The sequence below is a fragment of the Dermochelys coriacea genome, chromosome 5, assembly GCF_009764565.3.
Source record: "Dermochelys coriacea isolate rDerCor1 chromosome 5, rDerCor1.pri.v4, whole genome shotgun sequence".
In the NCBI taxonomy this organism is placed as follows: Eukaryota; Metazoa; Chordata; order Testudines; family Dermochelyidae; genus Dermochelys; species Dermochelys coriacea.
The window spans coordinates 35,577,960-35,603,786 of NC_050072.1; the positions used below are offsets into that span (position 1 = coordinate 35,577,960).

Here is a 25,827-nt window from a genome sequence, read left to right on the forward strand (position 1 = left end):
CTAAATTAACTTATGATCGCTCGAACCAAAGTCGTCCTCTACAACCAGTTTCTGTGATTTTAGACTTCTGCACATACATCTAAATAGATGATTTGAGTGGTTCACAACCTTCACACCCAGCAGACAATTCACTTTGTGGTTCTTCTGGTCATCACAAACCCAACTATCTATATTTCTAATAATCGAATCCCCCATTATTATAATGTCTCTCTTAAATAACTTGGGTCCCTCCACTGGAGGGGTATCCTCAGTATGAGAGAATACCGTGATATCTGGAAGGGATAATAGGATTGTTTCCTTTCACTACGCTATGATGTCCTCTTTCTCCACAACTTTCGTCGTCCTCAGCAGCACAGGGGCTTTCAGACTGGGAGAGGGACAGCTCTGTGTCCCTGGAAAATCTCGTCCGTTGACCTCTCTGTCTCCCTTAGCTCCTCCAGTTCAGCCACTCTGGCTCAAAAGCCTATACCTGGTCTCTGAGGGACATGAGTGGCTTGCACTAAATGCATGCATATGCCACCTGCCCAGAAGGCAGGTAATCATACATGGTGCTTTCAGTGAAATAAACTTGATAGCCCCCATTCTGCTGATGGACTTCTGCCTGCGTTATTTTACTCTTGCAGGGGTTTTGTTTGTTTTTTGCTCTTCAGTTTTTTTGGGTTTCAGTGGAGTTATAGTTCAACATTGAGGTGCACTGGCAGATAGAAAACATGAGGGAAAACTATGGGGAAATTGGGACTGCATCTGCCCACAAACTGTTCTTCACTTTAATATGAAATTAAGTCTGAAATTTGAAAGATATTTTAAAAGACTGCAGTATCATAGTTGTTTGTATATTGAAAACTATCTGAAAACCTGCAAAATCTGTTTTGTGTTGTTCTGCCACAACCCTATTTTGAAGTGCAAGGATTCAGTCCTTTTCCAATTAAGCTTGCATTGCATGCTTTATATTTGATGTACTTAAAAGAAGTACTTTTTAACTTTTGCCCTTTTATATTAAAAAAAACTACTATGTACTGTGGAAAATAATCCAATAGTTGCAGAGACGTTTATTAAATTACGAGTAAATGAGTTTTGTAGAATGTTAGGTTTAACTATCTGGTTGCACACAGAAAACATTTTTTTCTTATGTGGTAAAACATAGAATCCCTACTTATTTGCCCTTAAAGCTATTGTAATGGACATTGTAGAAATTGCTTTGGTAAACTAATTTCTTCAAAATCCATAAAGCCAAATTCTAATGATTTTTCTACATAATAAAATTTTATGCTGCTACTTTGCTATAACAGACTCTTCCCTGAAATACAAAAGCATATCACAATTTGCTAAATAGAATTATGGCATGCAGATGTACGATGTTCAGAGTTAGCTTATTAACAACATTTTCACACTTCTAGATTGGGAATTATTGGTGCTTGCTGATGAGAATAATGCAAATTTAGGCCCCAGCTCAGCAAAGCATGTGTTCAAGAGGTTTGCTGAATTTTAGGTATTAAAGTTACTTTTCTAAAGTTTGTGTACAGTATGTCTCACTCTGGTATCGTTGCATTCAGATTTCAGAAACAGAAACAGCCTCACAAAACTCTCTGAAGATTTGGTTACTTAATATCTAGTAACTTTTGAATAGTAGGCATAATGTCCATTACGTGTATGAGACATACTTCATAATAACTTCTTAATGATATTTCATGCTTCTGTCATACCCATTGAACTTTGTCACTTGCATGATGGTAAGATTATTTCTAACTGCTTAATAGACATGCCTTCAAAGTTCTCTGATCAGTGAATTACTAAAAAACATTGCAGTGGAAATTGCAACAGAGTATAAAGAAGTAATGAAAGAAGTTGAGAATATACACGCTAAAATATGGATGCCCTTTTCTCAGGTATTGCATTGAAAACAATCACAAGTGTTTACAGTAATGTGAAAGATGGATGTTTGTCACCTCATGCTGCACAACCATCTTAAATCATGTTATACAAAAGATAGCTATTAACAGGGTTGACTTAGAAGACTAACTCAGCAAGGCATGTTGGTAGTTGTACTTGTACATCACGTATGAAGAATTTGAAAGAAGTTTTGCAAATGCATGAGACTACTGACTAACTGGACTTGGTTACAGTTCAGTATAGTGTGCTGTTTATTTTTTATAAACTTTCAAGGACATATTAACCTCTGTTTTTTAAAGCACTATTTAATTAGGCTTGGCAGAATTTTTGATTTTTATTTTATAATTTCAGTGGATAATATCTGATTATTTTTAAGCTTTTTTCCAAATTTTATTGATATTTAAATTTTCATAGTTGCAGGAAATTATGGAGAGGGTCAGATAATAGGGGAGGGGTCAGGCAATTATTTAATGATGGTAGAAGTTGAGATTCAAAAACTTAAAAGCTTTTTATAACCATAAAAACACACATTGTCAATGTCACATGTCAAAATACAGAGTATATATCCTTAAATCAAATTCTAATAAGTTCTCAAGCAGCATTTTTTCTTTCCTTGCCTATTTGTACATTTTAAATTGTTGTTGTTTGTTATTTTTCATCCATGTGTGTGGTGAAACTGGCATTTACTGACATTTACTGATTAAAAAGCCAATCCTTTCAAGCTTAGTAGTGATCCAGAAGAAAGTTATTTATAAAGACGTTGGTTGAACTATTTAAAATAGAATGAAGCAAGGTGTGCTAAACAGAGAGAAGACTAAAAACATGCAAGCAACTAATACTTTTAACTTTTGGTACTGAGCCTTGAAAAAAGGGGCTGGATCTTTTCAATTATTATGTAAGCAAGACATTTCTCATCTTACTTGCATATTTAGAACATTTGTTTCAAAAAGGTAAAATAGCACACATTCATATTTGTATGATAGAATATAGTGTTTTGCAAGTTTAAAAGTCAAGACTCCAAAATAGGAACAGATTGAATTTTAAGTAGGCTTTATTTTATGTACAGTTTTTCATAAGGGACTTTGGTTCAGATTTTTAAAGGTGCACAGGCTTTGCTGTGCTCAGCATTGCAATGTCTAACTGATTTAGGAGCATAAATCTTTTTTTAAAAGGGATTTAACCATTTAGCCTAAATTCCAAGTGCCTAAAACCCTTTTGAAAATCAGTTAGGCACCTAAATCAGTTAGGCCTTGCAACGCTGAGCAAAGCCAAGCCTAAATACTTTTTAAAAATCTGGGCCTTTTTCTACTATTGCTAAAATAATAACTGACATAACACTGAGGTATCATGCAGTTAATTATAATTTGAGCATGCTACAACAGTTCAGTTAGTTTCATGTGGTCAGAGAATCTGTTACAAAATCAGGTAGGAAGAATTCTTTAGTCAACATTTTAAAATGCGTTATTAATTCTGTTCCAGGTACAATGTACAGTTATTACAGCTCTGGAGTAATCTGCAAAAGAAATCACAACTTGCTTTCTGCTAATAAGTTAGAAATTAATGAAAAATGAATTTTACAATGATTGAAAGGCATCACTAAAAATCTCCAGTATTGTTACTTTATCATTTACCACACTCTGTTGTTGTTGTTGTCAGGTGGTTCCTGTTTTGGTTCATCTTCTCTCAGCTATCAGCAGTGTCCGACTTTACATACCCAAAGACCTGAGGCCCATCGACAATAGGCAAAGTGTGTTAAAATCTATACAGGTATATAACTTCCACAAGAATTTTAAAAAACAAAACAAGCAGTATACTCTAAACAGCCAGACACAATAGGGCATGAGAACACTGTTTCTTACATTCACATTCAGGTTTGCTTCATGTCTTCAGTCATCTGAGATTTAGTGTTTTAGAAACTGAATACATGTAAAACATTGGTTGCCTTCAAGCAAAATGTCTTACCTGATTTATTTTAAAAACTGAAATCTAATGTGCCTAGTTTCAGCATAGAAGAAAGTTTTATTCAAGTTTCTTATAGCCCTTAAATTAGCAATCTCAAACTCCCAGCCTGCAGGCCATCCGCAGCCCGAGAACCTCCCCAATGTGGCTCTTGGAGCTCCAGCAATTTTGGGGTCGGGTCTCTCCCGTGGCCCCACCTGCCGCCCCTGGGTGGTCCCCCAACGCATGCTTTCCCTGGGCGATTTACAATGGCCCGAGGCCCCGCCCACCATCAGCAGCGCAGCGATGTTGAGCAGCTTCTGCCTGCTCGCTCTGTGTGTCTGCCATACCCTCCCTGTGCCTCTGAAGGCTGCCCCCACCCCAAGCGCCCCTGTGACCAATGGGAAGCTGCGGGGATGGTGCCTGGGGGCAGCAGCTCGCGGAGGCCCCCCAGCCCACCCCACCTTGGAGCCCCAGGTAAGCTCTGCCCCCCCGACCCACACCCCCCTCCCATCCTAACCTGCCTCCCAGGCCTGCACTGTCTCCCCACAACACCCCAGCCCCCAAACTCCCTCCCAGAGCCTCACCGCTCCCCCCACTTCCTCCCAGAGCCTGCAACCCCACCCTCCTCCTGCACCCCCCACCCCAGTCCCAGCCCAGAGCCTGCACACCAGATCCCCTCCCCCATCCAAACCTCCAAGAGCTCAACCTCTCAGCCCTTCTGCACTGAAACTCCCTCCCAGAGCCTGTACCCCAATCCCCTACCCCAGACCTCCTCCCTCACCCAAGCTCCCTCCCAGAGCCTTAGATAGGTGGGGGTGGAGTTTGGGGAGGCGGGTTCTGGGCGGCATGAGTGACATTATTGTCCCTCTGGGAGGATTTGAGGACTGGCACTGGCCCTAAGGTAAATTGAGTTTGAGACCCCGGCCTTAAATAGTCTGCTTGTGCCATTTTTTTTGTTTTTCAATCTGTCCTTTAAATGTACATTTTAATCTATAAAATCTCATGTTGCTACTAATGTCTGCATTCCAAAAAGTGCATTTTTAAATCTTTTTGTTGAAGGAAGTACAGAAGCGGTTCCCTGATGGAGTACCATTATTGGACCCCATTGATGACATGGGCATCAAAGACCAAGGACTGAAAAAAGTCATCCAAAAAATAGAGGCTTTTGAACATAGGATGTATTCACATCCACTTCACAATGATTCCAGTTTGGAGACTGTATATAAGCTTTGTGAAAGAAAAGCACAGGTGAGGGATGGACTATATCAGCAATTAGCTGAAGGCACAGCCAATAACTGTGCACCTCTCATTGATTGCATTTTATCTGGAAAACGAAATGTTAGTCTCCCTCCGCCCAAAAAGCAATATTGCAGAATCTCAGTAGCTCTGGCTGAGTTTTCATGGAGTAAGCTTTACTCTTTTTGAAGTATTTAATAGAAAGTAAGCAAAGCTGATCAGATAAATCCTTTTTCAAGAAAAATTGACATGGACCAGAAGGCTGCTCAGTTGTCACTAATCCTGGTCATTAAGAAAAATTAAGTAGTAATATGCATTTTCACATATGCCAGATATACTTAAAAGTGACCAGTTTTTCTACACTTTCAGACTATTCCCAAAACAATTCCAGAAAGATTGATAGGCATGGTGTAAAAGACTGCTTAAAAACTGATCCATATAAAATATTTGATCATCAAAATAAGTGAAATCATACACTGGGACAAATTCTCTTCTGCCTTATATTCATTGTAATCCCACAGAAGTCACTCAGTGACCAATTCTTCCATTCTTATTCATACTGAAATAGCACCCTTTTTCTGTAAGTATACTCATTAAAATGAATAGGACTGTTGGACTAAAGTGCTGCTTAGCTCCAGTTAGGATATCGGAGTCTGGCTCTGATTGTAAATTAGCCTAGAATTAGGCCTCCAGTCTAGACTTCCTTAACTGTGTGGTGCTAAGAGGGCTGGAGACAGCAGTGTTGGAAAGCTCTTGGAATCAAAGGATTTTAATTGATTCGTTTTGAAACTGATTATCCTACCCTACAATTATCATCAAGAAGGCATCTGTCATCCTATTGGAGCAGTTAATTACAAGTTTTATGACTTAGTTTATTTGTATTTGATTATTGTTGGATGGTCTTGTGGTGAAGGCCCTAGCCTGGGACTCAGAATTCCCAGCTCTTCCACAGACTCTTGTGTGACTTTCACCAGGTTATTTGCCTTGTGTGTGTGTGTGTCCATCAATTCCCTATGTGTAAAATTGGGATAATATTTACCATCCTTTTATGGAAAGATATAGATATACTATGATGATGAAGGCCATATTGCAAGTACACATTTTAAAATATAACTATCTCTATCTTTGTATTCTGCTGAAGTTGTCTTAAGTGTCTGTGTTAAGAATGCAGGGTCTGAACATTTATGTACACTTTTGGGTTCACAGATTGCAGTGGATATTAGAACAGCAAAGCGAGAACTAAAGAAAGCCAGAACTGTCTTACAAATGGATGAGCTCAAGTGCCGCAAACGTGTATTGAGAAGATTGGGTTTTGCCACATCTTCTGATGTCATAGAGATGAAAGGACGAGTTGCCTGTGAAATCAGCAGGTAACTGAGGATTTCTATGGAAGTGTTATGCATACATATGCCTTGCTGAGCCCAACTGATGCATAACATATTATATTTCTAATCCTAGTTACAGCGTGATAGAGGCCACTTTTAAAAACCTTTTAATAGGAATGCACATGTTAAAAATACATTTTCTGAGTATTATAAAGAACAGTGACTCTCTCTAATCCCTTCCAAAGAAAAAGGAATAATAGTTAAAGCAATAAGATTCTAATACAACTAAAGATAAAATGTAATGGAAATTTTAACTGATAAGAAAATGATCTGTTAAAAGGTCAGGACAATGGCTTGTCTTTACAAAGGCTGGACCTTAGTCTCCTGTAATATTTAGTGTATCAAATATCATACATTATGCCATGACAACTAGGGCCCCCTAAATTTCTGTAGCCCAGTTGTATTTCATTAATCCAGATTGCCCATAAACTCTTAGGTATAGCAACAGTTATTCTAATGTCCATTCATTGTTGCTACTGAAGAGTATAATTTAATTGGTGCCAAAAGGCTGCAGGAATATATGTGTGAAAAACAATAAATTTAATTTATAATAAGGTAATACATTTACTAGGCATGTACCATGTTAGAACTGGTATTTCAAAAAAGCTTCAGATGGGAACTGTATCAATTAAATCAAACTTCAATATCTCAGAAAATTTGTCAGATTTGTTTTGTACAAGTGGCTATAACCACTAATAAGTTGTAATTCTTCTCTTTTTTTTAAACTTAACACCACAGTAGATGCTGTTTTTGTGTCTGCTCCATGAAATTGTTGCCTTAATTCTTTCTTGCTATTCTGATGCATCTTATTACATCAAATAACACAGTAGAATTAAGCAGTACATAACAAGAGTTGGTCAGTAATTTACGAAACTCCATACTTCCATGTAATTTAGGAATTGTTTGCTAATTGTCTACTTTTCTGTATTGAGCTTTTATCTTTTGATCTTCATTTGAGTTTTGCCTAGAAAAAGCCTGAAGTAAAAGTGCAGCAGTATTTTAGCTGATGCCCAATCAAAGAAAACTCATGATTTGTCTGCAAATCAGTTTTTTATATAGCTCATGACCAGGTTTGCTTTAGATTTTATAAGCACGCTGACCTGTTTGCTATATCTTATAATATCTTGAAAATGTAAATTGTATCTTGTTAACCATCTCTTCTCCAACAACTGCAATCCCAGTTTCTCAAGGCTTTATCACAAACCAAATGTTCTAACCCTTTTATTATTCTGTTGTCCTTTCTCTGGATCTGTATAATCTCCTTTATGTCTAGCTGTCAAAGTCATAACTAAAACTGGGCATTGCTGCTGTAACAATTCACTTGTAAACTGGCAAGAGATTCTTTGTGGTTGAAATAAAGCTTTTTTGGTTTAGAAGGACTTGATTTTTTTCAGAAACCTCTTTTCTCACTTCTCCTTTCCATTCCCACACAAATCAAAATTAATTTTCAGTTTTCCAGTAAACTGTCAAAATAAAAAGCTATTCTCTTGTGCACACAATGTACTTTATAATGCAAAATGTATATAATTAGAAATACTCCTTTTAAGAGGTCTGTTACTTAAGCTTCCTTCTCGTTTTTCTCCGTTTATAGTGCTGATGAACTGCTCCTGACAGAAATGATGTTTAATGGGCTCTTCAATGACTTATCTGCAGAACAAGCAACTGCATTACTAAGCTGCTTTGTATTTCAAGAGAATGTGAGTTACTTTTCAGAAATCATAATTTGTTTGTTTCTCTAAAAGCTATAGTATAGTTTCTGTCAAAGCTATAGTAGAACAACTAAATTCATGTTCCAATAAACCCCAGACCCACACTGAAATCAGATTTCCAGGTTTCTACTTTACTGAAGTACAGATCAGTGAGGGTTGCTGCGTGGTCCAATTATAGGTCAAGCATTGACTAGTCTCCTGCCTCTGCTACAGCTGCCACAGTATTCACTAGGAGTAGACTGTCTTTCCTGCATTTCTGGTAAAGTCTTAAAGGTACTACAAAGACAATTGTGAATTTTGAAACCATAAGCATCATTATCAACCCAGCAGGATAAATGCAAAGCTGATTGGCATGAAGTTAATAACAGTAAATCCTCGAGGAGAGGAATATCAAGTAAATTTTTACTGCCAGAAAATTAGGCAATTATAAATATGGTGAAATACAACTGAAAAAAAATCAACTAAATGTTTTTGAGTTGTGTGATGAGCCATACCATGATGATTGCAGAACCCAGCTCCACAAACTGAGTCTAGCAGCATATTAGGTTGTATGAAAAGGAAAATAAGTTTCAAAGAAAAGAAATAATGGTATCTCCTATGGAAAGTGTCAGGCTGCATCTGGAATATTGTGGTCTGTTTTGTTTGCATAAATCAGTCTTTAAAAGGATATTAATGAATGAGAGGAAAGTACAGGAAGGTTCTTGGACCATCTTGTGGTGGTAATTTTGTTATAACTAAAGAAAAAAGTATTTGGCAAGTTGTGATAAAATCAAATTTTGCTAAAATTTGGCATGCTGATTATCCACCCCAATCCCTCTTCTCTCTGACAATAGCACTTCCGTCCCTCTCCTAGAATGGCAGTGCTTTAACTAACACACTCGCTTACTCTTCGTGAGCAACAGCTTCAATTCCTTGACAAAATCTAACTTGGGTACTTCCAAGGTTCCTATCGCCATGGGTACCGTATCTGAAAAAGACAAGACTCTGAGGTGAAATATACTGGCAGAGTTATTGTACCTGGTCATGATTTGAAGCTACAGGACAAGGTTTAAACTATATTTTAGGAACTACTGCTTCTCCCAGAGTGTGGCTGGAAAGTATAACAATCTATTTCGAATTACATAGGAACAAGTAGTATAAAGGAAGTGGGTAGACCATGCATTTGGAATACAAATTACAATTGGTTTTGCCTATGTCTAATCTCTGTGAGTATCACGAGGAATACTGAAGGTTCTTACAACTTCAGTGTCAATGGAGACAGGGGTGATGGCAGTTATCAGCCAATAAGAATGCTGGATGACATAAACTGAGTTTCTGTGGAAGTGGCTCATTTTGGGGGAGACTTGGTGTGTGTGTTGTTTGTTTGTTGTTTTTTTAATGAAGATAATTTCTGGGACAGCATACATGCAAAACTCCTCCTTCTCACTCACTCAGACATGCAGAATGATGACTACTCACATCCAAGGTTTTCCCACTCTCTAGGGCTCCCTGCTTTGCTTCTCTGTTTTAATTTCTGCTTTTCTTAGAACACCACACAGGAAGGCTGATCTCTCCACAATGTCTAAAAGAAGCCACCCTAAGTAGGACTTTTAAACGTCTTCAGCAGCCCTTGTAGACTCATTGGCAGCCATAGACTTTGCTAGAACTATAATGTTCTGGTGCAGTGACCTAAAAAGCCTTAACTTTTAGAACCATGGTAAATTCAAGTTGATAGTAAAGGAAATATCCACCATCACCACTGAAGCCAAGGATGAATCCATGGACTCCATGAGGCTGGCAGCAAGCTCACTGGCGAGGCATAAACACTGACATAAACCATAAGGCCAGTGCTACATACCTCAAAATTGTCAGGTGTATGTCCATTTAGGGAGATGCCTAATGTGGTCCTAGCTAACACTGAGAATCCAAGCACTTGATCTGTACTCAAGAAAATTCCAAGTAGGTCTACAGGCCCTCTCATGAAAAGAGCTTCTACCCTTGTACATCTCAACCCACAGGAGAGGGACTCCTTTAATAAAAATAATTAAAAAAAAAAAACACCTTAATTGGAAAAAACTGGAATTGAAAATATCTGTTAGCATGTCTTATATGAATGATTTTATTAAAATATTACCGTGACGATTCAGGACTCTCAGCACCTTGGGGTGACTAATCTGTTGCTGTCTGGTCCCCAGGCAGTGGGGCTGTTAATGAAGAGCCTCACGCCTGACACACATGTACGATCCACCCTCCCTAGAAGCTAGAGTGAAGAGTTCAATGGAGGAGCAGCACATCAGCATGTACTCTCTGTTTTGAGGAAAAATCATACTTGTATTGGAAACTGTCAAGACACTGCTGTGGTTCCAGTATAGGTAAAAAATTTAGATTTACAGCAAAACTTGTATTAGGGTGGCCACTACTGAAAACTGCAGGGTATTTCTGACTTTTACATATAAGTCTAGAATCCTGATCTGCGCTCTTGTGGACACCAATAGAGCTGCAGAAAACACAATACAAAGATTAAGTTTTTCAGATAAAATCTAAAAGCCTGAGATGTATAGCAATCTGGAGGGTCCTAACCCTTTTAACTTTTTGTACTGGCACATTTGCCATCTTTTAAAATGTGATTCAAATATAAATACACCTCTTATAACAGCTGAATCTTGTCACCTCTTTGAAATACCCAACCTCTGCCTGCCAAACTTTCTAAATCACACAGCATGTCATGGATGCCCCATTATACTAGCTTCTGATTAAATAAATAAAGGTCAATGACATAATCTGCAATGCTCAGTCATCTGTTTCTGTGCTTTCCAACATAAAAGAAAATGTTCTAGTCATGGAAATTTTGATTTTTGATGTGTTTAAGAAGACATCTCTTATGAGAGAGGAGTAAATATAACTTTTGTCAGAAACAGTATCTGTGTGTTTACTCGCTTATAAAATTATACTAATTTCAAAAAGACTTCCCCCATTTAGAACTGAAAGAAGTTTTCTAATTTTACTCTAATTTTATGTATTGGGGGGAGGATGGGGAGGTGGAATCCTCACTAGGAGGATTAGAGGTAAGTCATAGTAATGACTGTATAGGATGGACTTAGAATTTTAATATTGCCTCTTTCATAAAAGTATCAAGATCACACGTTATTTTTAATTCATTTCGTAGTACGAATTGTTGACAAGGACTTATGGCCTCTGAAATTCAAAATAAATATTCATACAGTAGTAAAGCCAGTTCCTTTAACTGTGGTGCAGTTTGTTAATGCTGGGTGCTAAATACTTCACTATATATGCAGCTGATACTTGAAGAAATTTGAAGTATTTTCCTGTAGTGATGCTTAGTATTGTGAACATATTTTAACAAAATCATTCATGTAAGATATCGCTACAGATGGATAGCAAAATGTGGCACCTATGTTGACTCAAGAAGTGAAGAGTCACAGATGCTAATAATTTACTGTAATGGAAGTGATGCCTACGTAAGCCATTGCTCAGGTGTAATAGAAAGTTAAGTACAAAACACATGATAACATATAATAGATCGTAAAATCTGTTAGTTACAGCAGTGAATCCAGACTCAAAGCAGGACACAGAAGACTCTTGCTCTTGATTAAGCTACAGCAGTGGTTCCCAAACTGGGGTTCACGAACCCCTGGGGGTTCACAAAACATTACAAGGGGTTTGCCAGAAAAATTTCACTAATGGTGGCCAGAGTACCCTGGGCATTGGAGACAGCAGGTGGGACCCAGTTGCAGGGCAGATGGTGTGGGAGCTGGCCGCCCGAACCCCAGCGCTCTGCACGGGGCTGGCAGCCCAAGCCCCAGTGGTCAGCGGGACCTGCAGCCCGAGCTCAGTGGACCAGGGCGGTCAACGGGGTCCAGCAGCAGGAGCTATGCTGAGTGCAGAGGAAATTTAAAGTTAAATCCCTGGAAATATTCATTTTTAGGAGGAGGTTCACGAGATTTGACAATTTAGGGAAAGGGGTTCCGCAGGCAGTTAAAGTTTGGGAACCATTGGCCTTGAGATTCTCATTCATCCCCATTGACACATTACACATCATTCTTTTAAAAATAAAAATTCCACCTATACATTTTTTTTACATTCTTAATTAAAAGTGAAGCTTCAAATTCGTAATAAAGTTATTGGTACATTCTAGAATAATTTATAATATTGAAAATTCAAACAAGTTTTAACAGAGGGACTGCCTTAAGTGTATCTAGTACAGAAAAAGGATGCCTTTTATTTCCATTAGCATGTTTTCTTTATTGAAAGTCTTTGTGTTCAGTTAATTTATATTTTAACTTTCATGTTAAGGATACCTGGAGAAACTGATAGATGCTCTATTTTTAAATAAACGTACTTGAAGTAGATTTTAGTATTTGTGATAACAGATTTGAGAGGGAATTAGAAAGGTTTAATATGGCACTAACATATCTGGTAATGTTACAGGTTTGATTTTGCACTTAACTTGATTTAAATTGGGAATATGGAGCTCATGAGTTTGTTTAATGTTTTCTTTTTCAGTCCAGTGAAATGCCCAAATTGACAGAGCAATTGGCAGGACCACTTCGCCAAATGCAGGTAATTTTCCAGTGAAAATCTCTTTGAATTCAGTGGGACAGCTTACCGGCATAAAGTTAAGCATATGTGTAAGTGCAGGAGTGAGATTTAATTCTGGTAAAATTGGTGAATTCTTTGTCTAATTATAGTAGCACAAGACTTTGCCATCATAGTAGTGGATTTTGTTATTCTTGGTTATACATTCTTTTTTTGGAGGCCTGTGCAAATTAGAGGGTCATCGCTTCTGTAGTTCAAGCTTATTGCACACACAAGGGACCTGTGAATTCTTCCATTCCCACCCGCTCAAGGCTCCCTGGGTGCCACCCTCCCTTCCCCTTCTATTTCTGGGACTCCCTGCAACTCCCTACAGCCAGGGGTTTGCTATGAATTCCGAAGCCCTCCATTCTCCCTTTCCCCTGGCCAGGGACTCTGTATGCTTCCTTCTCCATATCAGGATCCCATAATCTACCCTCCCACCCACCCATTAGGGGTTGTGCTCCCTATTTCCCCCCACCAGGAGTTTTGTGCCCCATATTCTCTCCTCCCCTATAACAGGGTCCCCTTTTCTCTCCCCATGCTAGGGGCTATATGCATGTGCCCATACCCTCCACCACCCAATTATTGTTAGACTGGGATAAAAGTCATTCAGAGTGTCAACATGTTAAATTCTATTGGGAGAATGAACTGGGTGGTGTTGTGTAGTAAGGCGTTAATTAGGGTGCCTTCAATGACATGTTTGCTTTATAGACCAGTGGCTCTCAACCTTTCCAGACTACTTTCAGGAGTTTAATTTGTCTTGTGTACCCCCAAGTTTCACCTCACTTAAAAACTACTTACTTACAAAATCAGACATAAAAATACACAAGTTTCACAGCACACTGTTACTGAAAAATTGCTGACTTTCTCATTTTTACCATATAATTAGAAAATAAATAAATTGGAGTATAAACATACCTACATTTCAGGGTATAGTATTTAGAGAAGTATAAACAAATCATTGTCTCTATGAAATTTTAGTTTGCATTAACTTCATTAGTGCTTTTTATGTAGCCTGTTGTAAAACTAGGCAAATATCTAGATGAATTGATGTAACCCCTGGAAGACCTCTGCATACCATCAGGGGTACACATACACTGGTTGAGAGCCACTGCTATAGGCAGCTGTAGAGATCCTTAAAACTGTGGCTCTTCTAACCAAATGCAGTGGTTTCCTGTGTTCCTTGTTTTCCCCTTCTTGGTTTTCCAATTTTCTCCGAAATCAATAGGGTTCTGGCTGTTGATGGCCTAGAACACATTACCTGAAATTTTTGCAATTGATCAGAATCAGAGTTCAGAAGTTACCATGTTATGTTCAGACACACATAAACAGAGAAATGCTGTCAAATTGCATGTAAGGCCTTCATGAGCTTGGACAGTTAACATGTATCATTCTTAGATTTTTACATATAGTTTAATAACTGCACTATAAATTGCTTGGTTACATTTATTCTAATAAGATTTCAAATTCTAGTGTAAACAATGAGTTAGTTTCTGGTTTTGAAGAATTTGTCACACTGCAACTTGATTTTAAAACTAAACCTTTTATTAAAGGAATGTGCTAAAAGAATTGCCAAAGTTTCAGCAGAAGCTAAATTGGAAATCGATGAGGAAAATTACCTAAACTCCTTCAGACCCAACCTAATGGATGTAGTATACACATGGGCAAATGGAGCTACTTTTGCTCATATCTGCAAAATGACCGATGTCTTTGAAGGTATGTTACTTTAAAACTTCCATTTTATGAAGTGTTAGTGTGGTACAGTTCACAAATTCTGTGTAATTGACTTCTGTTCTTTGTGATGTAGTTAAAGTTTGCATTCTTCTGTTGGGAGAAAATTAGGAATCTGAAAGGCCCAAAGCTGGCTCTAAATATCCTTCTGAAAGTACTGTAAAGTTACTCAAGCCAGATATTTTCAAGTATTTGCTTTCTATGTAGTAGAAAACCACAAACTTTTTCTACTTTTTGTAGAAATCATTTTAAGTCTACTTAACTGTTTTGGTAATTTGGAAACTAAAATATTTTATGGAGTTTGACTCACCCCTCGATAATAAATAACCAATTTATTTAACCAAAAAGAGTAGCATTTATAAAACACAGAAATCCTAAACATTGCAGTATATTGTGCTTACAAGAAGAATTTTAATGCTCAGTTTCTTATTCAAAGCCGAAATGTTTGCCTCAGCAAATCTATAACTCTTGTTACATCAGCTAATGATGACCATAAAAATAGTATGCAAGGGAAAGTGGAGATTTTTGCTTCATAACTTCAGTTTTGTAGAAGTTAAGTACTTCACACTTAATTATAAAGTCAGAGGAGAAAATATTTTGGAAAGAAGCTAGGAGGGAGTCTTAAGTAAAAACACTTCCCTATCTAGTACATTTTTAATTCAGCTTTAATGAATATACATCCTGATTTAATTTCAACTGTGATTACAGAAGGTAAGTTCCCCCCTCTCCCCCGAATTCATTGAGTTGCCATAGTAAAATCAGTTTTTTGTTTCCATAACAAACTCAACAAAGATGATTCATTTTGACATCTAAAGGAACAAAGTTGTTTTCCTGACAGTCTGACTTCCCATATCTCTCTTTTAAAATATGAGATGCAAAGGGACTTGTTTTGTATTCTGATGAGACAATCCATTAGATTCAGTTATGTGTCTAATGCACTCAGGAATATTTGTGTATTGCTTACTACAAGTAAAAATGTGGTGGTCTGATTTTCTAGCTCTTCTCTGTTAGATACTTTAGGGACACTGTGCATGCAGTTTGATTTAGTGGAGAGCACAGAATGTGAAACTTGTATTTTTGTAAAGTCTTGTAGGGAATTCTTTCAAACCTTTTAACATGATGCCAGAGTCTCAGCTGTCAACAATTAGAAAGCTGATCCCTACTGATATTATTTTGTATTTTATTGTTTTGTTTGTTCTGTTGCCAGCTCAGAAAACTACATGGGTTATCAAAAACTATTTTCCTTTAAAAATGGAATACTAGAAGATTCTTTAGTTTACTTTTTGCTTACTAAGCTCTGTTTGGTGCTGTACAAAATGGTACACTTTTATAGTGCTACAAGTGACTTCTTCCTCAATAACGTTGTAAGGCTATTAATATTATTTTATTACTTTTTTGTGATGCACCTTGATCCAAGCTTTAATTTATGGGAGGAAAAATGAGTAAAGAACTGAGTGAGAATTAAATATTAATAATACTTTGCAAAGTGCCATACAAATATTAATCCTCAGAAGACCCTCTTAGGCTGTTGGTAGTTTTTTAGGTGCAGCCACTTCAGAGAATGTATTCCTTCCCCTGCTCCCATCTATTTGTTTTCCCAATGATTTCCCCCTTCAAAACAGCTGCATGATTTTGCATTCTTGCTCTTTGTTCCCCCTTTTCTTCTTTGTGCCTTAAAATTCTCAGATAGAATCTTGTTTGGGGAGAGGCTTGCTAAGTGGTGCTTGACAGTAGCCAAAGATTTCACTCCCTACAACAAAACCCAAAGAGGGCTACAAGCCATCCTAGTTTTATCCACAGCAATGGTACCAGAGAAGAGACTCCTGACTCCAGGGGCAAACCTAGGTATGGAGCACCAAGGGGAAGCATGGGCCCAAGAATGGGACTAGTCCCTCCTTCCGCTCCAAACCATTGGTATGTAGGTAGTAGGGTTCTGCAGTAGGGTTCCTAGAAATAAGGATAGAGTATTACTCTTCACAAGCACATGGGAATCAATCCACTTCAGTATAAAGTGCAGCACAGATCTCAAGAAACGCACAATACTTGCTGCAATATCTCACTTCCTAAAGTTCTGGCAGTAGAACTTGTGTTTCAAGAAAGGTGCTGTCATAAATATAAAGGGAAGGGTAACCACCTTTCTGTATATATACACCTTTCTATAAAATCCCTCGTGACCAGAGGCAAAACCCTTTCACCTGTAAAGGGTTAAGAAGCTACGGTAACCTCGCTGACACCTGACCCAAAATGACCAATGAGGCGACAAGATACTTTCAAATCTGGAGGGGGGGACGGGACACAAAGGGGTCTGTCTGTCTGTGTGATGCTTTTGCCGGGAACAGATCAGAAATGCAAGCCTTCCAACTCCTGTTAAGTTAGTAAGTAATCTAGCTAGAAATGCGTTAGATTTTCTTTTGTTTAATGGCTGGTAAAATAGACTGTGCTGGAGGGAATGTATATTCCTGTTTTTGTGTCTTTTTGTAACTTAAGGTTTTGCCTAGAGAGATTCTCTGTGTTTTGAATCTGATTAACCTGTAAGATATTTACTATCCTGATTTTACAGAGGTGATTCTTTTACCTTTAATTAAAATTATTCTTTTAAGAATCTAATTGATTTTTCATTGTTCTTAAGATCCAAGGGTTTGGTTCTGTGTTCACCTGTACCAAATGGTGAGGATTCTTATCAAGCCTTCCCCAGGAAAGGGGGTGTAGGGCTTGGGAGGATATTTTGTGGGAAGACGTCTCCAAGTGGTCTCTTTCTTTGTTTAAAACGCTTGATGGTGGCAGCATACTGTTCAAGGACAAGGCAAAGTTTGTACCTTGGGGAAGTTTTTAACCTAAGCTGGTAAGAATAAGCTTAGGGAGTCTTTCATGCAGATCCCCACATCTGTATCCTAGAGTTCAGAGTGGAGAAGGAACCTTGACAGGTTCTCAGTACTCTATACCCTTGATCTTCATAATAAGAAGACTGAGAGCAGGTCAGGCCACCTTGAGATCATAAGAAGGCCAGAACAGTGGGATGAAGACACTAGCTTATACTCTTATCAAAATGTCTGCATGAAGCCTAATAACATTGGTGGATCTGGCAGAGATTTAGAAGCTTCTTCCCGTTAGTACTGTCATCATCAGTTTGTGGTTTGCCAGCAGAAATAGTTACTAGCAAAGTAAAACATTGCACTTTGGTCTATCCTCTGCCCTATGATACTCACAAAGCTATTAGCAGTGATAATAGTTGGGCTGAGAAGTCTAAGACTTAAGTTCTGCACATTCTTAAATGACGTACTGTTAGACTGTAACTGATGAGGAGAGAGCAAATATGATTCACGTCTTGTGCTAAGTATAAATACTTCACGAGCTTTGTAACCTTGCTTGGTTACCTATTAAGGCTCTGTTCCACATAGACAGGCCTGTAGATATTTTTGAACTTTTGGGGCTGTGGAGAACACAAGGAAAGGTGATTGCTTGCCCATAGTACCAATAGGTCATGTCATTTCGTGATATGAAGCATGTATGTCAATGAAGGGAATCTTCTTGTCTCTTGTTAGTTCAAGGATTCAGCACAATGGAGGGAAAGTTCACATACACATTTATAGCTGTTCTGGGCAGTTTAGTGCACTGTGTGCATAAGCATCCAACAGGCCACACTTGCAGTCTCTTTTTATGCTAATTGTACTCACGTAGCTCTTTTTTTATTCAGTTGACCTTAACTACAGCAGAGCCAGTGCTTTACTATAATACTCAATACTCTCCAGGCAAGTAGTGTCTCCACTACCACATCATGTCCTTATGAAAACACCGCTGATTCATTAGCGCTGGTGGCTTTTGTTCTTTGTTTATCAAGGAGTCTGAAGGGCAGCTGGAGTATAAGGAGTTAGTAGATCATTCCTAATGCTTAATACCACTGAGGTTGAGGGTTGTGAGCCATTAGGTCCTTGATGTGACTTCATGGTTATATAAAACTTCCAGCATGAACCTTACCTAATTCCTTTGCCTCTTTTCAAATGGTGTAATACACTTTCAGTGAAGACGGCAACCCCCAGGCTCCTCAAGAAACTGGGCCTCAAACCAAAAATTGTCTCACTCCTCCCCTTTTCTTCTTTGAAGAAGGGAAATTTCTACAGTTGCATTATCCTGCCCTAGGATTCCACTTTTATGACTTACATCACCTACATACACATGTAAGAGACAGCAAGTTCCTCCAAAGCTAAAGGACAAAAACAGAATTTTCCCTGCTCTAGGGGCTGGTCTATATGGCAGAATCTCCGTGTTTGAAGGTGGTTTTGGAAAATCAAGTTAGCCAGCATGACTACGACATCACAGGCTGCAGTCCAGGCGGAATGGTGCTCAGCATCATGTCAATTTTTTAATTACTATTTCTTCATCGAAAGATCAAAAACAGGGCGAGTTTGTGTTGCCTTTGATCTTAAGAACCAGTGTTTTAATAATGATTAGGTGACATGCTTAACACATGTCCTAGCCTGCCCTTCCAGCAGCGCTATGGCCATCACTGTGTTGGCTAGCACTTTTCTTCCCTACATAATGTTACTGTGTTCGAGCAGTTTCGGTAATCTTTGAAATAAGGAAATTGACACATTCTTGCTCATTTATTCTGAATTCCTGGCCATCATTAATTTATGCTGGAAATCTGATGTTTAGTGTCAAAAGCCTACTAAGCTAGGGTTCCTGCGACCAACCGAAAACCTGGCAGTCAGCACTTCTGGACTCAGCAGATTCCTCCTATAGAGAGGCTGCCTTTCTGGCCACTGGAAGAAATTGTATCCCTTGGAGATGCGCTCCAAAGGAATAAGGAGGGAAACAGATGATGGAAATCAAGAGCTGCTCCCAGCTAGCTGCTGTTCTTGTGTTTCCCAGTTCACTCTTGGCTGAATAGGCCACACACAGGCAATTAAAAATACAACTTTCCCATTTGTTACATACATCCTGTGTTCTGGATAAGAGGATTGCTGGCTGCAAATGGGGAACAGAGTCACACCCCAGGCTGTTCGCTATTAGCCATTTTGGCTACCCATAGCCTTCTGGTCACTCTTTGCAATGGTGGAGCCATCAGACCTTTCCTCTAACCTTATGTGTCTATCTTTCATCTTTTGTGAGGGTGAAGATGCATGATTCTTCCCTTAAGGGGGTTTGTAAAAGTGGACAATCCTGCAGAATTGTCCAAAAATAAATGCTGACTCTCTGAAGATTTACCCAGATGAAGCATTGTGGACTTTGTACCATACTGCATCTACATTTTTATATCAAAGTACCTGAGTTTCTGCAACATAGTGACAGTGAATCCTGTGGTACATTGACATAGGGGTTTCAAGTAAATTAAAAAAACAAGCTTTTATTGAACTGAATATGAAAATGAGTAATAAAATAAGGAACACTGTGGTTATTGTTATATTAAATACAAGTCTCCATTGAAGGGCTTGTCTAGATGTTGGCAGTAGGTCAGTGTCTACGAGGGAACTTTTTAGTGCATGTTAACAAAATCCACACAGACAGTTAAGAGCATGACCCACTAGATTTACACCCTGGCATGTCTCTCACTAACTATTTTGTCAGACAAACCCTAACTCTTTCTAATGGAATACTGCCCCCATACTACAAGATTCTCTTCCACACTGAAAGCAACATGTAGTATGGGGGGATAGGATGGGGTGAGAACTAGAAACTTTGGCATGGTGGTAGGAGGCATTTGGCACCTAGGAGAAGGGGTGGAAGCCTTTGGCCCCCAGGACAAGATTAATATAGTCTGTTCCCCTTTGTGTTGTGGAAAGGGGTAGATGTGAGGATCTGACATTTTGGGGGGAAGGGGAGAGCTTAAACATTTGCATACTTAATTTGTTCCTCATTATTACAAAAACACCAAATTGTACTGAGTTAAAATGATGATTTAGATACAACCCTGTTTTTTCCTCCCTTTTTTTCTGCATAGCAAGTGGCTAGAGCAAGGGCTTGCTTAGCAGGTATGTTCTTCACTATTACATGGGCGACAGTTACATCCTGATCCAGGTTTTTTGTGATCTGGACCAGCAGGCACCAGGGCAGGATCTCTGGTGGAAGAATTAGGCTTTGTAACTCAGGAGCAGTGTAGCTCCATCACCAACAGTAGCAATGAGGGAAGCTGGGGATTGGACATTTTTAATGCTGACGGTTGTACAAACAAACAAATTGATACCCCCCTTTTGGAGCTGGTCAAAACTCAAGATTTTTGGTCTGTAAGAAATTTTGGATTTTCAGAAGCTGGGTTAATTCCCCATTGGAATAAAACCAAATTTGCAGAAACTTTTCAGCAAGACAAAAATGTCATTTTGGAAATAGTGAAACATGGTGTTTCTGGGGGAAAAATAAATGAAACTGACAATGTCAGTTGAGTGATCTGCTGCCAGGGCTCCCAGGGTCTGTGGCAGCCCTGCCATGCAGACTGTCCTGGGGTTGGGAATCCCCAGGGCTACCAGAGACCTGAGCCACAAGAAATCTAGCTTGTACTACAGGCACATTAGCTAGAAATCCTCAAAATATCACTCTCTCATACTACCATAGCCATCACAAGCATTCAAAAAAAAAACTCGAACCCCATCTAAAGTAACTTTTCTATGAAAAGGTGATTGTCGCTTGTCCAAATAATTTTTACAGCTAGAGAAGTATAAAATGGAATACAAGCCATGAACAGCCTTGAAGGAAACAACCAATAGGCATTTTACAAACAGTTAGTTCTTATTCCAGAGCCTTTCCTTCACTATAAACTGAATGCCTGACTCCTGCCAGTGCTCCAGTGGCTGGCAGGCTCCCTGCCACAAGCTGTAGACCTTAGAACATTCACAGGTTTCCAGTGGAAACCTGCCTGGTGTTTGAACAAGTTTTATCAAATCTAAAATAGATATGGCAAAACATTTCTGAGCAGCTCTGTCTTTCTACATTACAGCTGCCCTCAGCCGTGGAGCTACACTAACTGCAGCTCCTAATGTTCCTGTTGCAGACTGAGCCTTTGAATGCAGGAAGCTGTTTCCAAAATGGGGGTGGAGTGTTGTGCATCATTCCTAAAGAAAGGTTTCTTGCTAAATAGCAGCAGCATTGATTTGTGAATAGAAATCAACCCAGTCCCTAACAATCGGAAGTAAAGTGGCCATGACAGGGTCTTATACTTACAAGCCATAGTGGGGTGGAAGTGTTGGGGGGGGGGATAAGGGACAGAAAAGGGATTTAGAGTTTTGAAAAAGAAAACTGCCAAGCAATAATTGGTTTAAACATTTATAGATTATCTTCCTTTTCAAAAACCAAGTCAATGTAGGTTTAGGAATAACTGGTTGTTGTGTACAAGTTTTTGTCTGCAACAGCTATAATGAAGCCTCTCTGTGTAAGCTGGTGCTTGGTGGAATTATATTCTTGTAAACAGACTCTAGCAGGGACTTCCAGAAAACTGAGTTGATGTTGCCAAAATGCAGCGTGGCTATGCTCAGGGGAACTGCTGATGGTTCACTTATTTTGGACTTGTGCTTTGTCTCAGTAATTGACGCCATACGGCTTTTAACCTGCAAGAGGTTTTACACATACTGTCCCCTTGCAGGAGTTACTCCTGCTGTAGTAGATGACATAATGGCAGCAATGAATGTGCTCATATGAAGAATGCCTTAACGAAACAGATGTGTGCAGGCTTTCACTGAATATAGACAATTGTGGAATTAGGGCTTTATTTTCAAAGAGGAGTGTCTTTAGGCCTGGGTGGCAGAGATAAATTACTCTGGACTGTCACTTCTACAGTCTTCTTCCAGACCAGTTTGTGCTTTGTAGTATCAGTCATCTGTGAAGTCACAACTCTGCCTGATTAATTAAAAATTAATCAGAGATGCTTGTCCACAGCAGATAGTGCACTATCTGCTGGAAATTTAGGTAAAAAATTACACTAAAGCTTCTTGTTCTCCATATAGATATCAATTCAGTGCCATTTACAGTCAAACTCTTCAAAGGTGAAATCTATACTGGACAGATATTTCCACACCATAGTCTAGCTTTAAATTAGATTGTAACAAAGAAGCAAAAATTGTATAATAGCACACTATGTATTTACCATCCCTTCTATTTTAGGTATATCAAGTACTGTGCTTACATGTACTTAGTTATGCTACACACCTTTACAGGATGTGGAACATGTCATGCACCAGAATCTAGTGTAGTCTCCACTAGCCCCATTCATTGTAGCAGAGAAAGTGAGCTGGCAATGGGACAAAGTCATCTTCACCTACGTTCAAAGCCCATTTGCTCAGTAATCTCCCTTCTTTATATCCCATTGCTTTTAGAATCAGATTGTCCCTTAGTTTGAACAGTGGACAAGGGAATCCATGTATCAAAAAAACAAATGCTACTGTCAGTTCAGGTATTCAGTTTATAATGAAGGAAAGGCTCTGGAAAAAGAGCTAATTATGTGCAAAAGCCTTAAAAGAAACAACCCAAAGGCATATCTGTATTTCAGCTGTTCATGACTTTTATTCTATTCTATACTTCTCTAGTGGCAAAAATTGTCTGGGCAAGTGACAATCACCTTTCCATAGAAAAGTTACTTTAGATGGGGTTGGAGGTTTTTTTGGAATGCATGGCTATGGTAGGAGGAGGTCTTGATACTTGGAGCATCTCTGGCTAGTGTGCCTGCAGTACAGGCTAAATTTCTTGTGCAATATTCAGGCATTCTAAAACTCTTGAGTAGCTGATTGAAATAGGTAATAACTAAAGTTTCAGGAGCAAAGAGTTTTAACATGGCCAATAAACTTAATTTCTAGAAATTGCAAGCTGGACTATGGGAATGAAGTCTGGTTTTAAAATGGAATTCTGTTACTTAAGGAAGTAGGCCTGAAGCTGTACTGTTTAAGGATATCCTTCCTGTAGAAGCTCAAGTTACATCCTCAAGGCTCAATTTACATTAATATGTCATGTAATGAATTTAGTCAACTTTCTTGTTGCCATTAAGTGAAGTGACTGCTAAAAAAAACAGGCTTCATTTTTATCTAGGTAGCATAATTCGTTGTATGAGGCGGCTAGAAGAATTGCTTCGACAGATGTGTCAAGCAGCAAAGGCCATAGGAAACACAGAGCTGGAAAATAAGTTTGCCGAAGGTATGTATTTAGAATATGGTTATAAATAGAAGGGGTGAAAGCATGTACCTACGAACTAAATCTATTTCAGCTTCTAAAGAAATTATTCAAGCCAAGTTCTTTTGAATTATTATTGAAAATGCTACATTATCTGAGAGAAAAGCACTATTTTAATTTAACACAGTCAACTTGATTCTTTCTATAGAGAGGCATCGGTGCTGGAAAGTCTGACTGGGCTTTAAAGAGTTTATTTGCAATAGTAGTAAAAGCTATCTGTTAAGCATAAATCTACCAACTAAATATTTATGGGGAAAAAAAAACTGTTAAAAGGATAATGCAGGTACCCTTTCAAGGGAGATTTTCACTGTACTTTATCCATGGGTCTAAAGTCATGACTTACACTGTGCACATAGAATACACAAGTCTCAGACCATTACAGGTACCATATAATCTAGTGCACAAGGTTCAGCTCTTACCTATATATTTTGACAATAATACTAATCTGTTTCTTTTTGATAGGAATTACCAAAATCAAGAGAGACATTGTGTTTGCTGCAAGCCTCTACCTATAAAAATCTATGTTGTGGAAGCCCATTATGGATTGGGAGCAATCTGAAAAAACTTGTTCACTGAGCAGAATAATTCTAGACTGGTGGCATCAGCCTAGTTTGCCATCTTTACCCCCAAGACAGGCATTTAATAGTGTATGTATTTAAAACAGGAAGCATTCTAACAAAGCATATTACATACACAATGCTGTTTGTACATAAGTGTTACCATGTTATTTTAATAAAAAATTGTGGTTTTTATAAGCAGTAAGCTTGAAATAGAATTTAAGATTTTTAAACCTATTAGATATATAGACAATGCTGTTATGTTACTATATACATATAAAATGAGCATCCAAGAGGTATAGCAGCAGCAGTCCCTTAAAGGCATTTATTTTACATATGGAGACTTATGAAATCATTTTTCTTTTAGAAAGCAGGAGCCTTCACAGGATCATGGTTGGTGATTACTGCCATAGTGATTTCCATTTGTTGGTGTCTCATGTAGAGTCGTATGCGAATCTTCTTCATTGGGTTTAAATGTACATCCCCTCACTTTGAAAAAATCTGATACGTACACCACCTAAGTGAACAAAATTATACACTGTTAGCCCTTAAGACAAAAATGCCAAATACAGGATTCTAACACCTTACACTCAGTCGGTCAGCTAAAACTATCCACATTAAGGAGGTAGTCCTACAGTGCAAGTTCTTATGCATTTGGATTGGTCTTGTGTAGTGGTATATGGAGCCAGGGCACTAAAGTATCTGGTTCCGAGAGGAATCATGACTACAAGAGCTATTTACATTAAAGCTCTGATCAACTACCAGAAAATCTGGGAAATCTAAATATTTTCCCTTATAGTATTTTGGGATGAAACAGAAAAATGGATGTATTTGAGCTAAACTTAGTTTCACCATAAAGTCTACTTACTAATTTCTGGGACTTCAGTTGAAGTTTGTTTCATACAATCAAGCAAATGCTGCCCCCTAGTTCCTGGAGAATCATTAAAACCTTCCTTATTAGTGGATGTTCTGAAGGTGTAAGTTGCATGCATCACAGTGGGTGTTACTGCTTTCCAGGTCACAGTTGTAGGATGAAGCAGATTCAAAGCATTCCTATCATTTTATATTTAAATAAGTTTCAGATTGCTATACATATTCTGCTTTAAAATGTAAAAGTTTCATTAGGAGTATTAAATGCTGTGCACTCAACCCCAGCAGGACAAAATATTCATAGAGGCCCATCAGCACACTCAAAACCTCTTTGAAATTGACAACTTCTGTTAAAAGTAAAATTTATCTACTGAACAAAATATTAAGCAGCAGATGGTTGCTGCTCGTTTTTAAAAACAGTGAAACCACTGAACTGCTGGAAGGCACTAGCTAAGCCTTTGGAACCAGAGGCTGATGAAGAAGTGCTCAACCTAGTGTTTGACAAACGTAACCTCTTCTGCAGGTGCAGAGTATTTTCTTCATTTTAGTTCAAAGTTGAGAAACCAGGAAAGATTGTTGTCCTCTTCCAATCTATGAAGAAAAGCTAGGTGGAAGGATCAGTTCAATTCACTAACTAGATACTTTTCATTTAATACATCAGTTAGTAGCACATAAGGAAGGTAGTTTCATTTAGTAAAAAAACGCAATTAAATGCACAAAACCAGGTTTTCATTTTCATCTAAATAGAGATTGCAATAAATCACAGGTAAAAAAAATGCATGCATA

The 25,827-nt window shown here is 38.4% G+C and overlaps 2 protein-coding genes across 4 annotated transcripts in view; one reads left to right on the forward strand and one right to left on the reverse strand.

Annotated features, from left to right (window-relative positions):
* The window catches only part of MTREX (Mtr4 exosome RNA helicase), a 98,386-nt gene extending 74,014 nt beyond the window's left edge, over window positions 1-24,372 (forward strand). Inside the window, exons 20-27 of the mRNA XM_038401264.2 lie at window positions 3,547-3,657; window positions 4,891-5,079; window positions 6,274-6,437; window positions 8,044-8,149; window positions 12,665-12,721; window positions 14,290-14,452; window positions 23,474-23,578; window positions 24,077-24,372. Coding sequence (XP_038257192.1) covers window positions 3,547-3,657; window positions 4,891-5,079; window positions 6,274-6,437; window positions 8,044-8,149; window positions 12,665-12,721; window positions 14,290-14,452; window positions 23,474-23,578; window positions 24,077-24,129 — 948 coding nt within the window. The 3' untranslated portion in view covers window positions 24,130-24,372. The remainder of the gene's footprint in view (window positions 1-3,546; window positions 3,658-4,890; window positions 5,080-6,273; window positions 6,438-8,043; window positions 8,150-12,664; window positions 12,722-14,289; window positions 14,453-23,473; window positions 23,579-24,076) is intronic.
* PLPP1 (phospholipid phosphatase 1) overlaps window positions 21,744-25,827 on the reverse strand; it is a 131,359-nt gene continuing 127,275 nt past the window's right edge. For all 3 annotated transcript variants that reach the window (XM_038401272.2, XM_038401265.2, XM_038401268.2), the window contains one exon: window positions 21,744-24,688. In XM_038401272.2, the coding sequence (XP_038257200.1) occupies window positions 24,560-24,688 (129 nt within the window). In that variant the 3' untranslated portion in view covers window positions 21,744-24,559. The remainder of the gene's footprint in view (window positions 24,689-25,827) is intronic.